The sequence below is a fragment of the Pollicipes pollicipes genome, unplaced genomic scaffold (genome assembly GCF_011947565.3).
Source record: "Pollicipes pollicipes isolate AB1234 unplaced genomic scaffold, Ppol_2.1 Scaffold_4219;HRSCAF=4965_pilon_pilon_pilon, whole genome shotgun sequence".
Classification (NCBI taxonomy): Eukaryota; Metazoa; Arthropoda; class Thecostraca; order Pollicipedomorpha; family Pollicipedidae; genus Pollicipes; species Pollicipes pollicipes.
Genome location: NW_023596448.1, coordinates 27,231,300 through 27,247,079, shown reverse-complemented (window position 1 = coordinate 27,247,079; position 15,780 = coordinate 27,231,300). Strand labels below are relative to the sequence as shown.

The 15,780-nt window shown below is 55.5% G+C and overlaps 1 protein-coding gene across 1 annotated transcript in view; it reads left to right on the top strand.

Annotated features, from left to right (window-relative positions):
* The first annotated feature begins 6,108 nt into the window (after positions 1 to 6,108).
* The window catches only part of LOC119095093 (SPRY domain-containing SOCS box protein 3-like), a 25,221-nt gene continuing 15,549 nt past the window's right edge, over positions 6,109 to 15,780 (top strand). The window contains exons 1-7 of the mRNA XM_037217984.1: positions 6,109 to 6,255; positions 7,182 to 7,320; positions 10,179 to 10,366; positions 10,831 to 10,933; positions 11,808 to 11,933; positions 12,427 to 12,580; positions 13,137 to 13,232. Of these exons, the coding sequence (XP_037073879.1) occupies positions 7,182 to 7,320; positions 10,179 to 10,366; positions 10,831 to 10,933; positions 11,808 to 11,933; positions 12,427 to 12,580; positions 13,137 to 13,232 (806 nt within the window). The 5' untranslated portion in view covers positions 6,109 to 6,255. The remainder of the gene's footprint in view (positions 6,256 to 7,181; positions 7,321 to 10,178; positions 10,367 to 10,830; positions 10,934 to 11,807; positions 11,934 to 12,426; positions 12,581 to 13,136; positions 13,233 to 15,780) is intronic.

Here is a 15,780-nt window from a genome sequence, read left to right as displayed (position 1 = left end):
ACCCACGCCCACGCCCACATCCGCATTCTCCCACACCCACGCCCACGCCCACGTTCACCCGCACCCACGCCCACACCCGAATTAACCCACACCCACGCCCACACCCGCATTCACCCACACCCACCCATCCACACACACGCACGAGCACACAAATGGACACATGCACACATGTACACCCACCCACACCCACACCCACACCCACACCCACAAACATACACCCACACCCACACCCACACCCACACACACACACACACACACACACACACACACACACACACACACACACACACACACACACACACACGCACACACACATACCTTTTCTCTACTTCAGGGGAAAAGAATCTGAATCTCTGCTGCAGACATCCGTGCCGATTGCCGAAACTGCTGGCGACGGCTGGAGCTATTATGGAGGTATTTGCTGGCCATCTGTTTGACGAGAACGAGTGTTTATGCTCGTCTCCTCTAAACAAACAAAAACGTTTCCATTAGCATAATCGTGGCTGCGGGAGCCCATGTTTAGCATTTGATTCTACCGGCATCTGTGTGGGCACATCGCTCGTCAAGCATGCAGATTCTATTTCACAGACAAATATTCGTGATGCTGTGGCAGCGGATAAGGTCCAGACTTAAGGGCCAATAAAACAACCATAAAGCCATTTAGAGAAGTCGGATTACTCAAGGGTCTGGCAATGTTTGGCTTCAGTGGGGCTTAGATACGTCGAAAATCTCCAAACACAATGCGTGAGGGTAGGCTATCCACTGATGTTCAAGGGGTACACGCATGTAACTGCGATGTTATAGGGACGAGGTAAAAACTGTTAAAAAGAAATGGAAAACTGCTGCATTTTTTTGGGCTGGGCTGTTACCTTCCGTTTGTCGTGTCATGTGTAATCATTCCGAATCACTAGAACGAATCGAAGTGCCTCATCCAATTATTGAAAGTAAAAGGTCTCATCCGATTATTATAATCTAGTGTATTATTATTCTAAAAAGCCTTACATCCGACTGTGTGAGCTGTGTTGAGAGTCATTTTCCTTTCCGGAACTTCTTTTTCTTCTTCCTTTCTGAAAGTTCTTCCGAAACGCCAAATAATTACTTCCGAGACGTTGATACATGATAACCGACTTTTTGTGCTCTGATCTTTGACTCGTCTAAGCTCTCAATTTTTTCATCCAACCGTTCGAACTTATACATATACGAATTATAGATGTCGTAGATGCATCTATATCTACATGCATGTGTACATATAACGTCTGTAATTCGTATATGTATAAACTGGAAACTTTGCATGAAAACATTGGCTTAACATACTCTACGCTCCCTGATAGTCAGCAAGTGGCGGCACAATTTTTCTGTTGTCTTTCCCCGTAGGCGGCGTGATCCCGTTCAGCTGCATATTCGGGTTCCGACAGGAGCGGAAGCAACTAGAAAAATAGCGGAGAGGCTGCGCAAACGTAATGAGCAAGTGTCAATGCGTAATTAGGAAATAACACAAATAAAATACAAAACTCCCAAAATGGGGGACGGCACTCCCTCCCCCCCCCCCCCCCCCTTCCCCGCCTCTTGCCGTGCCTCCGACGACGGCAAAGCCCTGGCTGCCGGCACCTGATCGATGCGAATTCCCGTCGTGTTTTGATGTGGAGCGGGGGGCGGGCCGGGCGGCGGGAGTCTCATTTGATGTCAGCGGGAGTCGAGCCCGTCTCCCGCTGTTGGCATGTGCGCCTCCTCTCCGGGCCGCTGTTGGCATGTGCGCCTCCTCTCCGGGCCGCTGTTGGCATGTGCGCCTCCTCTCCGGGCCGCTGTTGGCAATGTGCGCCTCCTCTCCCCGGGCCGCTGTTGGCATGTGCGCCTCCTCCCCGGGCCGCTGTTGGCATGTGCGCCTCCTCTCCGGGCCGCTGTTGGCATGTGCGCCTCCTCTCCGGGCCGCTGTTGGCATTGCGCCTCCTCTCCGGGCCGCTGTTAGCATGTGCGCCTCCTCTCCGGGCCGCTGTTGGCATGTGCGCCTCCTCTCCGGGCCGCTGTTAGCATGTTGCGCCTCCTCCCCGGGCCCTGTTGGCATGTGCGCCTCCTCTCCCGGGCCGCTTTAGCATGTGCGCCTCCTCTCCGGGCCGCTGTTGGCATGTGCGCCTCCTCTCCCGGCCGCTGTTAGGCATGTGCGCCTCCTCTCCGGGCCGCTGTTGGCATGTGCGCCTCCTCTCCGGGCCGCTGTTGGCATGTGCGCCTCCTCTCCGGGCCGCTGTTGGCATGTGCGCCTCCTCTCCGGGCCGCTGTTAGCATGTGCGCCTCCTCCCCGGGCCGCTGTTGGCATGTGCGCCTCCTCTCCGGGCCGCTGTTGGCATGTGCGCCTCCTCTCCGGGCCGCGCAGGTCGCAGCCGGCGGCGCCCGAGTCTGATGGCGTTTGCTGATTGCGGCTCGCGTCAGGCATGGAGTCACGTGTGAGTCCAGATGTGGGTTCCAGCTGCGGGGAACCCAAAGGCGGTGCCAGAGATTTTTACTTGTGAAGGTGGTCTGACTTTTACAGAGGTCCTCCTCCCAGAGTGGCCTCTTGGGTTTTTTACAAGAGGAGGGATATGTTCCCTGATAAATTTGTATCATATATCGTTGTCCATGTAAATACATAACAATATAAAAAATTCCGAACAGAGGCTTTCTAGAGGCAGACGTTCCCTGATAAATTCGTATTACATATCGATGTCCATGTCAATACATAACCGTATTTAAAAACCCCAAACAGAGGTCTTCTGACGAATGCAGAGGGATTCTAAATCCAGAAAAGGGCCTCCCTATCTCAAGAGAGGACCTCCTGTGCCATAAAGAGGCCTTCTGATGCAATGAAGAGCCTCCTAATCCAAACAGAATCCTCCGATTGACGAAGGGGCTTTCAAATGTGGCCAAATGCCAAAAAAAATATGTATCAAAATTGACCACACCAGCTCGGTATTCATGTAAGTGGGAGGGGGAAAAACCTGTTGGATACCAAGCTTACCCGACCGGATTTGCGACAAAGATGAAACTCTCTCTCTCTCCCTCTCGCCCCCTCTCTCTCTCTCTTTCTCTCCCTCTTTCCCTCTCTCTCTTCTCTCTCTCTTCTCTCTCTCTCTCTTCTCTCTCTCTCTCTCTCTCTCTCTCTCTCTCTCTCTCTCTCTCTCTCTCTCTCTCTCTCTCTCTCTCTCTCTCTCTCTATCTCTCTCTCTCTCTCTCCCCACTCTCTCTCTCTCTCTCTCTCTCTCTCTCTCTCTCTCTCTTCTCTCTCTCTCTCTCTCTCTCTCTCTCTTCTCTCTCTCTCTCTATACATATATACAGAATATATAGCTCGGCGGAATATGTAATGGAGTAATACTTGGAGTATTATCTACATTACAAGACCTAATGATGAGGGGCATGAACGTTGATCTGTTGTATATCGACGGGGATGAAATGAACAATAGACAACAGCTTCTGATCTTCTAGCACTGCGTGCTCAAAACACTAGCGATGATATATGACGTAGACTAAAATGCAGTGTGCGGGAATGTGATGCAGACTTGAAAGCCTTGTGGGAAATCCTAACCACCAGAGTTCATTACATATCCTTGGGACTTGTTAAAAGATGTGCTGATACCGCAGTAAATCAGGTTAACTGAACCTGCAGATTTCTCTGTGACAGAACGAGGACTAGGTAATGCGTTAGCTCGCTGTTCCCTATCGACCCATTGCATAATCTAGCAAAAAAAACCTGGCCAGCACTGGACTGCTTCAAATTGTTTGCACTAGAATCTTGTTCTTGCCTTTTCAGCTGGTCCGCTTCAACCGCACAGCTTTGAGAAGCATGTGGGCCACATACCAGAATAAATATTTTTGAGGCCTATTTTGGGCGTAGGTTGAACCCCATGGTTGAGCCCCTGCTCCGTTTCCATCCATCACATTTTGTGAAAATCCCACTTTCTGGATTGTGTGGATACATGAATTGAATGGAACAAAAGAAAACGCGACCAAAGATAATATAAACGTACGACTGCGACTGACTGCGACCCAGAGTTTTGCATCAGTAAAGTTTTGCTTAGAAAATTAACAGGAGCTCCACGTGAGTTTGTAGATGCAATGTTCTCCTGAAGGGGCACTGCTTGAGACGGTGAGCTCAGTAACGCTCTATCGATAAAAATGTGTTTTACGCGAAATTTCAATAACTTTTCTTGACAGCTTGCAGTTGACTTATAACGTAGCTGTAACGTGTCATTTGCAGTGTTTTTGAGCACTTTTGTAATCGCCGGTTTTTATTTTTGAATTGTGTGTTTGTCTCTCACCGTCTGCAATCATCCTGCCGTTACCAATATTCAGCACAAGCGCTCGCAATTTTAAGGCGCCAGGCACCGAAACACGGCGTTGCAGTCTTTGTTTGACACGTGGCGATGGCTCCTACAGTTAGGCCGCTTGCACCAGCCGCCAGGCGGCGGGCGGGCGATAACGGCCTCACATTAAAACAGCATCCTTCAAACGCTCCGTAGAGTAAGTTCCTGCGGGTCGAGGGCGAAGCCATAAGCTGTGTAGCTCACCTATACAATTGTCATGTTGTTACCCTGAATTCCGAGAGGATTAACAATTACAGCACCACAAACAGTCAATATTTCAGTGCGTCGCTGACGAGAACTGTGGGATTTAGCTGTGTATGTTTTATCGCGATTACAGCTCGTTACAAACGACATATCCAGAAGGTGGACGGTGGACTATCTAAACAGTCAGTATGACTGACCCAGGTTGCTGAAGAAAGCATGCATTATTCAGGGATGATGGTAACTCGGACTGTTGTCGGAACCACGGTAATAAAAGCCGCAATAGGGCAGATCAGAACGGCGCTCGTATAACTTGACAACAGGTTCACGTGCTTTATAGCGCAATGTAATCCGAAAACTACTCTGAATGCTTGGTACGTTGTCCGTTGCGTTGTGAGTTGGCAAAATAAATCGGGTTCGACCCTATGAATGCGTTGCGGCGCTGGGCACCGTGCGACACAATTTAACCTTTTTTATAACCTTTTATATATTTTTTTTTACCTTCTTTTTTTTCTTATAACCTTCAGCAGAACCGGGCTGTTCCGGGCCGTGGACACATGGGCTTCCTATTTTGTTATGTACTTCGCCATTTTTTCTCTTAATAGGTGATGGGAGACATACCATGATAAGGACTTGGATGACGTCATTAGAGCTTAGGACAAACCCTTCCTCCCATTCGCACGTCCGCACCGGCCGCTAGTACCAGTTGGAATCTCAGCCGTTTGTGTTGCTGAACGCGACACAGCGTAGGCTCTCCGAGGTAACAGAAAACCCGAGACCAATGTGAGCGGCTCCTGAGCGGTCCAACCTGTCGGGAGAGCTCCATACAAAGGATCAGCACCGACAAAGGTGCCGGGCTCTCCGAAACAAACTAGAAGAACCGAAGAGCAATGTAGTGGGTCCCAGAACGATCGGGGTGCCCCATAGTGATTAATGCGCACGGTAAAAACGAACACCGGACTCACTGTTAAGAACTGTGGGCCCCTGGCAGATACAGGGGTCTCAACCAGTGTAAATTACTGGCCCCGACTTTGTAGCTGATTGGGAAGTAGGCTCTAAGGCCCATACCAAAACGGAACCAACTGTGCGGTGCTGGTGATGCCAAACCGACATATAGGCTCATATCGAATCAGGGGGTGCGTGATTGGCACAAATATCCCTGTAGCTGTTATCTGAGGGCCTGTCCCCGCAGCTCAGAACCCCTGACTAATAATTCGACCATTCCTTTGTGCCCTTAGGCCCCAGAGGCCCCGGAACTGTGCGCACCGGGGCCCTTGAATGCGACCACCAGCCTTCCTTTTGGTCCCTTCGAGCATTCAAATCGCGACCTTAATGGGGGGCACGTGTCCCCTGTGTCCCCTGCCTGCACCACTGCGCCGCACTGGATCCGACTCTGCCGGTCGCAGTTCCTTCGTTGCATCCCTGGCCATTGGGATCAAAACCGGTTTCGAGGTCTTTTGTTTTCACGGCCTTGATCACATGTTTTTAGCAGCCCTCAACTACTGCGCTTCTGCGGCGTATTTGAAACGTCTTTTGACACATCGTCTTGGCGGCGCATTTGGGCGACAGGTGCCCGTCGTTGTTTCGAGTGAGCAGGGAGGTTACTATTGCTGGTTGTGGCATGAAGCATCGGCAGCTGAATTTCAGTCGTCTATTTTCTGCATCATCCAACATATGTGAAGGGTTCCAGCCTGCTCGCAAATGGTAGCGAAGGTAGGCGCAGGTAAGGTTGTAGTAAGTTTGGGTACTCTTCAGGTGGACGTCACTGATATTCGAATTCTGAAATGGAGCACTTAACATCTGTAAACGTTAAAGCCAGCGGATGACAAATGTCAAACATCACACATCAATGCTTCTGTTTTATGTAAAAAAAGGATTTAAATGATTGTTTTTACTCATCAGGACATGCATGAATAGTATTGTGTTGGTTTTAAAATGCATGGAAGTAGGGTTCATTAAACATTGGTTTGAGACATCAGACATAATTCTAACCATGCACATGACTAGGTACACTCAAAATTGTGAGTTATTTTCTCATCATAATTTTCTGGTAACAGAAGTCACTGTCAACAACACTAAGTTTTGCCCAAGATACCCCACAGACTTTAGCTGTGATTTCAGCAGAGTTTAGTCTACTTAAAGCTGTTTCTGCTCTTCCTGGCAACAATCCATTGGATGCTGATTATATTACCAACAAGAAAAGAAGGCTGATACTTGCCAGCAATCTTGTCATTGGCATAGACATCTGCAATCTGTAAAATGTACCCACAATGACAAATTTGAGTGCTCTCTTAAGCCTTTTATACTTGATTGCCAATTAAGGGTCCAATAATGCTTGATGACAGCAATAGAATTAGCTGTCTGAAATATTGTGTGCATGCTAACACATAAGATGAAAGCAATGGTCTGGATAATTATTTCATCAGGCATTTGCATAGCAATAGCTGACCAGAAAAGCATATACAAAGCATGCACACATCTATATAATAAGCATCCTGCAGAGTGCAGTCAAGAATGGAAATAACTATAGTCATAAGTATATGTCAACTTTCAAAAAAATACTGCAGGTACTTTCTTTATTAAACTGATATCCATTTGTTTGCACCACCTCTTACCAATGTTGGTAAGGTAATTTACTCTGACCCACAGATGATGCTACATTTTAAAAGGTCCAGCATCCTTTCAAAGAAGAAGGAGCCCAGCTATAGCTTTTGTCTCCACAAACACTACTGCAAGGCAGCCAAGAGCAGGAACAAGATCCATTGTGACTGTGGTGAAAATAGCAATGGTCAGTGACACAGTAGTGCATTTTTGATCTTGTAGCATAATGCATTGTGCAGCCCATATTGGCACTTGGTCACTGTGAATGATAGAAGCCAACATGCCAATGTATGACAGATTGTGGTGCTTTTGTGGGGTGGACCTTTCCATCACTGGTCATGGGTGTACAATGCAGCAAACGCAAATGGCTTTGCTGCTGTTCGTCTGTAATCTGGCCATCTTACAGGCAGCTTGAATCTTGTCATAATTTCTCACCTAGGTTTGATGCATGACATTTGATGTCTCAGCAAATCCCAAACTTTGATGTTCACCTTGCCTGTCTCTTGGAATCTGCCAAAATATTCTGGGTGCCGCAAATGCATATTCCCACAGACCAACTGCACCTTGACCCTCCTCTCTCATACCCACCGCTGCTGGTGTGGTGGTGGGACTGACCTCCATCTCCACCCTAACCCCCCCCCCCTCCCTCTCCCTCATGCCTAGAGCTGCTGGTGTGGCAGTGGGACTGGCCTTTGACTACACCCTGACCCCTCTCTCTCATGCCCAGAGTTGCTGGTGTGGCAGTGGGACTGGCCTTTGACTACACCCTGACCCCTCTCTCTCATGCCCAGAGCTGCTGGCATGGCAGTGAGGCTGGCCTTTGACTACACCCTGGCCCCTCTCTCTTGTGCCGGAGCCGCTGGGTGGCAGTGGGACTGGCCTTTGACTACACTCTGACCCCTCTCCTCATGCCCAGAGTTGCTGGTGTGGCAGTGGGACTGGCCTTTGACTACACCTGACCCCTCTCCCTCGTGCCCAGAGCTGCTGGGTGACAGTGGGACTGGCCTTTGACTACACCCTGACCCCTCTTTCATGCCCAGAGCTGCTGGTGTGGCAGTGGGACTGGCCTTTGACTACACCCTGACCCCTCTCTCTCATGCCCAGAGCTGCTGGCATGGCAGTGAGGCTGGCCTCTGACTACACCTGACCCCTCTCTCATGCCCAAAGCTGCTGGTGGGCAGTGGGGCTGGCCTTTGACCACACCCTGACCCCTCTCTCATGCCCGGAGCCGCTGGCGTGGCAGTGGGACTGGCCTTTGACTACACTTTGACCCTCTCTCTCATGCCCAGAGCTGCTGGCGTGCCAGTGGGACTGGCCTTTGACTACACCCTGACCTGTCTCTCATGCCCAGAGCCGCTGGCGTGGCAGTGGGACTGGCCTTTGACTACACCCTGACCCCTCCATCTCGTGCCCGGAGCGCTGGTGTGGCAGTGGGACTGGCCTTTGACTAACCCTGGGTCCTCTCTCTCGTGCCCGGAGAGCTGGGTGGCAGTGGGACTGGCCTTTGACTACACCCTGACCCTCTTCCCTCGTGCCCGGAGCTGCTGGTGTGGCAGTGGGACTGGCCTTTGACTACACCCTGGCCCCTCTCTCCCATGCCCAGAGCCGCTGGCGTGGCAGTGGGACTGGCCTTTGACTACACCCTGGCCCCTCTCTCTCGTGCCCGGAGCTGCTGGTGTGGCAGTGGGACTGGCCTTTGACTACACCCTGACCCCTCTTCCCTCGTGCCCGGAGCTGCTGGTGTGGCAGTGGGACTGGCCTTTGACTACACCCTGGCCCCTCTCTCCCATGCCCAGAGCTGCTGGCGTGGCAGTGGGATTGGCCTTTGACTACACCCTGGCCCCTCTCTCTCATGCCCAGAGCTGCTGGTGTGGCAGTGGGACTGGCCTTTGACTACACCCTGACCCTCTCCCTCGTGCCTGAGCTGCTGGTGTGGCAGTGGGGCTGGCCTTTGACCACACCCTAACCTCTCTCTCATGCCCGGAGCTGCTGGCGTGGCAGTGGGACTGGCCTTTGACTACACCCTGGCCCCTCTCTCTCGTGCCCGGAGCTGCTGGCATGGCAGTGGGACTGGCCTTTGACTACACCCTGACCCCTCTCTATCATGCCCAGAGCTGCTGGCGTGGCAGTGGGACTGGCCTTTGACTACACCCTGGCCCCTCTCTCTCGTGCCCGGAGCTGCTGGTGTGGCAGTGGGACTGGCCTTTGACTACACCCTGGCTCCTCTCTCTCAGGCCCAGAGCTGCTGGCGTGGCAGTGGGACTGGCCTTTGACTACACCCTGACCCCTCCTCTCGTGCCCGGAGCCGCTGGCGTGGCAGTGGGACTGGCTTTGACTACACCCTGACCCCTCTCTCTCGTGCCCGGAGCTGCTGGTGTGGCAGTGGGACTGGCCTTTGACTACACCCTGACCCCTCCCTCTCGTGCCCGGAGCCGACTGGCGTGGCAGTGGGACTGGCCTTTGACTACACTCTGACCCCTCTCTCTCATGCCCAGAGCTGCTGGCATGGCAGTGGGACTGGGTTGAACTACACCCTCTCCTCATGCCAGAGCCGCTGGCGTGGCAGTGGGACTGGCCTTTGACTACACCTGACCCCTCTCCACTCATGCCCAGAGCTGCTGGGTGTGGCAGTGGGACTGGCCTTTGACTACACCTGACCCCTCTCCCTCATGCCAGAGCTGCTGGCATGGCAGTGGGGCTGGCCTTTGACTACACCCTGACCCCTCTCTCATGCCCAAAGCTGCTGGCGTGGCAGTGGGACTGGCCTTTGACTACACCCTGACCCTCTCCTCATGCCCAGAGTGCTGGTGTGGCAGTGAGGCTGGCCTTTGACTACACCTGACCCCTCTCTCATGCCCAAAGCTGCTGGTGGCAGTGGGACTGGCCTTTGACTACACCCTGACCCCTCTCCCTCATGCCTGAGCCGCTGGTGTGGCAGTGGGACTGGCCTCTGCGACACCCTGACCCCTCCCTCATGCCAGAGCCGCTGGCATGGCAGTGGGACTGGCCTTTGACTACACCCTGACCCCTCTCTCTCGCTCCCAGAGCCGCTGGCATGGCAGTGGGACCAGGTGCGGGCGCCAGCTTCGGCTCGCTTCCTGCCGACGCACGTGGCCTGCCACGAGACGCTCTCCACGGGTACGGCTGTGCTGCTGGGCGACACCATTCTCGAGCCCGGCGGACACCACTTCTTCGAGGTCAAGCTGCTGACCGACCTGTACGGCACGGACACGGTGGGTCGCGGCGCGCGCGGCCACGGCTGCCCAACCAGCGGCGGGCCGGTCTCCCGCTTTAGCAGTCGGTTGCTGGGTCGCTCTGCTTTGTGACGTATGCCATAGCTAGTGCCTGTGATGTGGTTTGAGTCATTACTGGCTGTTTGATTGCTATTTTGTGTGTTAACTGCAGCATGAGCCATGATGATATAAGCACGGTCATGATAGTTCAGCTGTATGAGCTGTCATAGTGAATGTTTTTTAACTCGCAAAATTTTAGCGCTTGATTTCTTCCCTACCTAATGTATAAATAGGTTATCGAAATGTGTGGCTGTGCTCTGCCAACCCTGCACCTGCCTTGCCACCATATTCTCACGTTCTGTATATGCACGCCCGGCTGCCGCAACCAGCACGTGTACTGACCCGCAGAGGCCGCAGACAGCCGGCCAGACGGGGACCGGGAGCTAACGGTGTGCCGCCCGCAGATGGTGGGTCTGGTGACGGACCAGTTTGATCCGGACTCGGCCAACCAGCGATTCGTGAGCCTCCTGGGCGCCGATTCCCACTCGTGGGGCCTCTCCTTCCATGGTGAGGCCGCAGCGCCCGGTACACTGTCTGCACGGCTGTGCGGGTTGCGCGCTGCTCGCTGACGCACGTCTTAATCACAGACCCGGTCAACTGTTCTGACGTATTTGCATCGGGAATAGAAAATGTGTCGTGTGTCGCTTATACTTTACCTACTGCTCGTTCGCACTCCATGAAGTTTGTGGTATTTGGGTTATGTTGCTGGTGATTGTTTGGGTCGTGTTGTTGGTGATTGTTCGGGTCGTGTTGTTGGTGATTGTTCGGGTCGTGTTGTTGGTGATTGTTCGGATTGTGTCGTTGGTGATTGCTCGAGCTGTGTTGTTGGTGATTATTTGGATTGTGTTGTTGGCGACTGAGGTTTAAGTGTGCGTCCGATGCCGGGCGGCTAGGGTGAGAGACAAACGGCGTGTTTAGCCCCAGCAGCTGAGCGCGTCGTAAATTCTCAACCAAAGTGACGTCATTTGGCGCCAGTCTTGGAGTTCGGCTGCTCGGGTGGCAAGAAGCGCAATGCCATACGCAGTCACGATGTTGTCCGTGATGCTTCGTGATGTGCGACTGACGTGGACCGTTATGGGCCTCGGCACCCGCCAGTCAGTTAACTATCGGCATCTCACACCGTCGCTTCAGACCGGCCCGATCGTCGACTCCAAGGGTGCGCGCTGTCCTGACGCTGTCCTGACGCTGTCCGGACTGTCCTGATGCCGTCCTGACGTCCTGATGCTGTCTTGACGCTGTCCTGACGCTGTCCTGGCGCCGTCCTGATGCTGTCCTGACGCTGTCCTGACGCCGTTCTGACGCTGTCCTGGCGTTGTCCTGACGTTATCCTGACGCTGCCCTGACGCTCTCTTGACGCTGTCCTGGTGCTGCGCGTCGCCAGGTACGATCCGCCATGCTGGCCGCTCGCAGCCCTACACCAGCCTCTTCGGCAAGGGCTCCATCATCGGCGTCTACGCCAACCTTCGCGCCGGCACCGTCGAGTTCTTCCTCAACCGACGCTCGCTGGGTGAGTCGGGGCGCTCACTGGGTGAGTCGCGGCGCTCACTGGATGGGTCGATGGCTGACTGGGTCACTCATCGGCCATGAAGCTGTGACGCCGTCGTCAGGTGACCGTTACCTGGTAAGAAATCGCTCGACTTATTTGCTAAGGTTCGTTATTGGCGGACGCTGGCTTCGTTTCACGGCGCGTTCTTGTGTCTTGTATCGCAGTTTTATCCAGAAATGGTTGCGTGCTTGGCCTCTGAGGCATGGCACCCACTTGTCGAGCGCCCTCCGGATCGGCTGACCGCCCCTCGTGACGTGTTGACCGTCCGCGGTAACGACCGCTCGCCTGTTGACACGCCTCTGATTGTCCGGCTCGGTCAGTGGCCGACGGTGTCCTCGGGCACCCCAGCCGCCGTCGCGGCCCCGTGTCCGTTCGCCACACCGCTGGCGATGACCCGTCCCCCTCCCGCGTGAGGTGCGCTCCTCCCGCCCTCCGCTGACCGTCCTGACGGCAGGGGTGGCGTTCTCGGGCCTGAGCCGACCGGGCGACGGCGGCGGCCTGCTGCCGGCGTTCTGCACCACGGCGGCCAACACGTGCGTGCGCCTGGTGACGGCGCTGTCCGTGGCCGACTCGCTGCAGTTCCAGGCGACGGCCGTCATCAGTCGCAGGTGGGGATCACGCGCTGTGATGGCAGAGGCTGTCTCACACGGAGGGGGGGGGGGGGGGGGGGGGGGGGCAGGCGACGTCGCTGATCGCTAAGTCCAGTGGCTGATCGTTGCTCAGGTCATCAACCACGGAGGCTGAGGTTTGATGACTCGGGCGTCGACTGGGGTCACCAATCAGTTGAGGTCGCTTGGAAGGGTGAGATTGTGCTTTGGTGTTGCGGTATCGTGACATAACAGGCTGTGAACGGTCTGTCTTGTCCGGAGGTCAGGCATAGACGTCATTTGATCCTACTGACACGTTGGGGTCACAGGGGTCACACATGCCGGGTCAAAGGCCTTGGGATCAGGGGGATCCTGGCGCGATTCCGACCAGAAGATATCCACTGGCACAACCAGCCAGACGTTGCCAAGTCCTTTCCCGCCGTCGGACCGCCATCCCAGTTCCCCGTGCTGGTAAGGCTTTTGGAGCAGTCGTGGATCGTCACTGCAGCCATGCTGCTATTGTTACGGATGTGCTGCGATTGCCGTTGGTTGCTAATATCACGTGCGATCTGGGTAGCCTGCCGCACTGGTCGCTGGCGCTGCCAGCGCCGATCTGCCGTCTGATCCGACGCTTCCCGTGGCTGGACTACGTGGGTGTGCCGCGCGACAGCTGGCCCGCCGCCGCCAGCTGGTGGTGGTGGACGACTCGCCGGCTCCGGAGGCGCCGCCCGCCCGGCCGGCCAGGCCGCCCGGTAAGGGCTCGGTGGCGGCAGCGTTGCGGCGTCTGTCTGGTGCGCACAGTGACGCATTGGATCTCGTTAATTGGACGTTTCTGTCGTCGGCCTTACTGTTGGCAGTGGTCCTCATTGTCCCGTGGGCTCTCATTCACCTTTCGTTTATCGTCCTGTATTTCGAGCTGCCTTCTGGTCCGTCTCCGTCGTTTTCCGCGCGCTTGTGGTAATTTCTTCCCTTAGTTTTCAGCTTGTTCTGTCGTCTATTTGCGTTTGGTTTGTCTTGTTAAAACCGTGTTGCGGTCTGAACGTTCTCATCGTCTTGGAAATCACCATCTTACCCGGGTCCTCTTTCCTCACGTTCCCATGTTTCTGTGTCCCTCGCCTCGGCGAGGGTGAGAACTGCGGTGGTTGTGTTTACGCCGGGCATCCACTGTAGGGTAGGGGGGGGGGGGGGGGGGGGGGGGGTAGGGTGGGGGGTAGTTTTAGAGCGAGTGAGTGAGCCACCTTTAGTTTAGAGTGTTTGTGTGTCCATTTCATGCCATGTGCTGTTAGGTTTAGACAACGTGCTTGACACATAAATCTCAGCGATCTCGAAAATTACTGCAAAAGCGCTCTTTCGAACTGCTGAATCGCGGCAATTCCACATTCATCATCTCCATAATACCTTGCGTGCAGTTCCATTCATCGTCGCCAGATGTTTCCCTCAAACGATTGACCGGCGGCCGTGCAGGCGCGTGTCCGCCGGCCTCTGAGGTCTGACGTCGTGTCGTCCCTGACGCGTCTCTCCCCTCTCCCGACAGACGCTGGCGCTCGCCGCGCCTGGCCGGCTCGCCGGACGCGGCGGCGCCGGCCGGGGCGGGCCTCCACTCGCGGCCCTCCTGGCTGGAAGACACGCCGTCGCCGGCGCCGGCGCCGACGACGGGGCCGCGCAGGTCTTGCGCGTGATAACGCTCGCCTCGCCGGAGGAGGAGGGGAGGACGAGGAAGAGGAGCTGCATCGGCTGGCCGGCGCGCCGCGCACCGTGCTGACGATCGTGCCGAGCCGCCGGCGCAGCGGCCGGCCGGAGCGCGCTGGCGCGCCGGCGCGCCGCCAGCACGGCGCAGGACGCTGGCGGCGGCGCACGCCGAGGCCGACACGCCGACGGCCGGCTGGAGGTGCGCCGGAGGGAGGGGCGCAGCCGACGCAGTGCCGTCCCAGCAGGGAGGGGGCCGCAGCGGAAGACGCGGCGGACGGAGCGCGTTGCAGAGGGGCGGTTGGAAGGAGGGCGAGAGGAAGATGGTGGTGGTGACGCCTCGCGAGCCGTCACTGAGAGGGCTCGCTGCAAAGGACGAAAAGTGAAGAGAGATGTTACAAAGGGCGCTGGATGATGACTTACGACAAGAGATCGCCGGTGGCGACTTGCGACAAGAGATCGCGGACAGTGGCGCGCCTGAATATAAGCGGAGCTGAAGACGTTCTGCGGAGAGAAGACGGAGACATGGCACGTGCGGATAGAAAAATGGTGATGCTCCCAGGGGTACTCAAGAATGCATGTCGCAAGACATAATGGTCAGAGACATCGCGCATACTTCTGGTGCCGACAGGGTTCCCCACAACGCTGCCCAGAAAAGGAGCAATCTGTGCGACACTGCAGGAGTGCCAAAGAGAGGCTTGTTCCAAACGATACTCACGCGGACTGTCAGGGCAGAAAGCTCTTCGAATGCTCCCGATAATGTCACCCACACAGACATCTCCGAGCGGGCGGGCAGTGAAGAAGCAGACTTCAAGTATCACGATGGAGTCTGGACGCCTCCCGGCCAACGCCGAGGGATGCATTTCCGAATCTAGGAACTGACGAACACGTAACCTGTGGGGTACCTGTGCGGTCTGAGGAACACCCCGCTGGTGCCGACGATGTGACCGAGATCGAAAGAAGAACTTTCTCCCCGCGATTTTGTCACCAAAGGAAGGAAAAAGACGAGCCGCACGAGGCGGGCGACTCCCTGGCGGCTGACAGGAGAGTCTCAGAGGAGCTTGTCGATGGAGTCGGCCAGGTGGACGCCGCGCCGGATAGCGCGGCGGTGCGGTGCCCGCAGAGTGCCGCCTCGACAGTCCGTCCTGGTGCCAAGCAGCCCGCCGGGCAGCGAAGAAGAAACCCAGCGGATATGAGGGGGACTGGCCCTGGTGCCGAGATCTCAGCTCGGAGGACCCGTACGGCGACGGTGGCGGCAGAGCGCGGACGGCTGTGGGCGGCGTGACGTCATCCGTGACGTCCGGCACTGGAGGCGGACGGCATACCGGCCTCGGACACTGGCTGCGACGTCATCCGTGACGTAACCGCCGTCGAGGCGGAAAGCATGCCGGCCTCAGACGCCGGCTGTGACGTCATCCGTGACGTTACCGCCGTCGAAGCGGACAGGGTACCGGCCTCAGACGCCGGCTGTGACGTCATCCGTGACGTTACCGCCGTGGAGGCGGACAGCGTGCCGGCCTCGGACGCGCACTGTG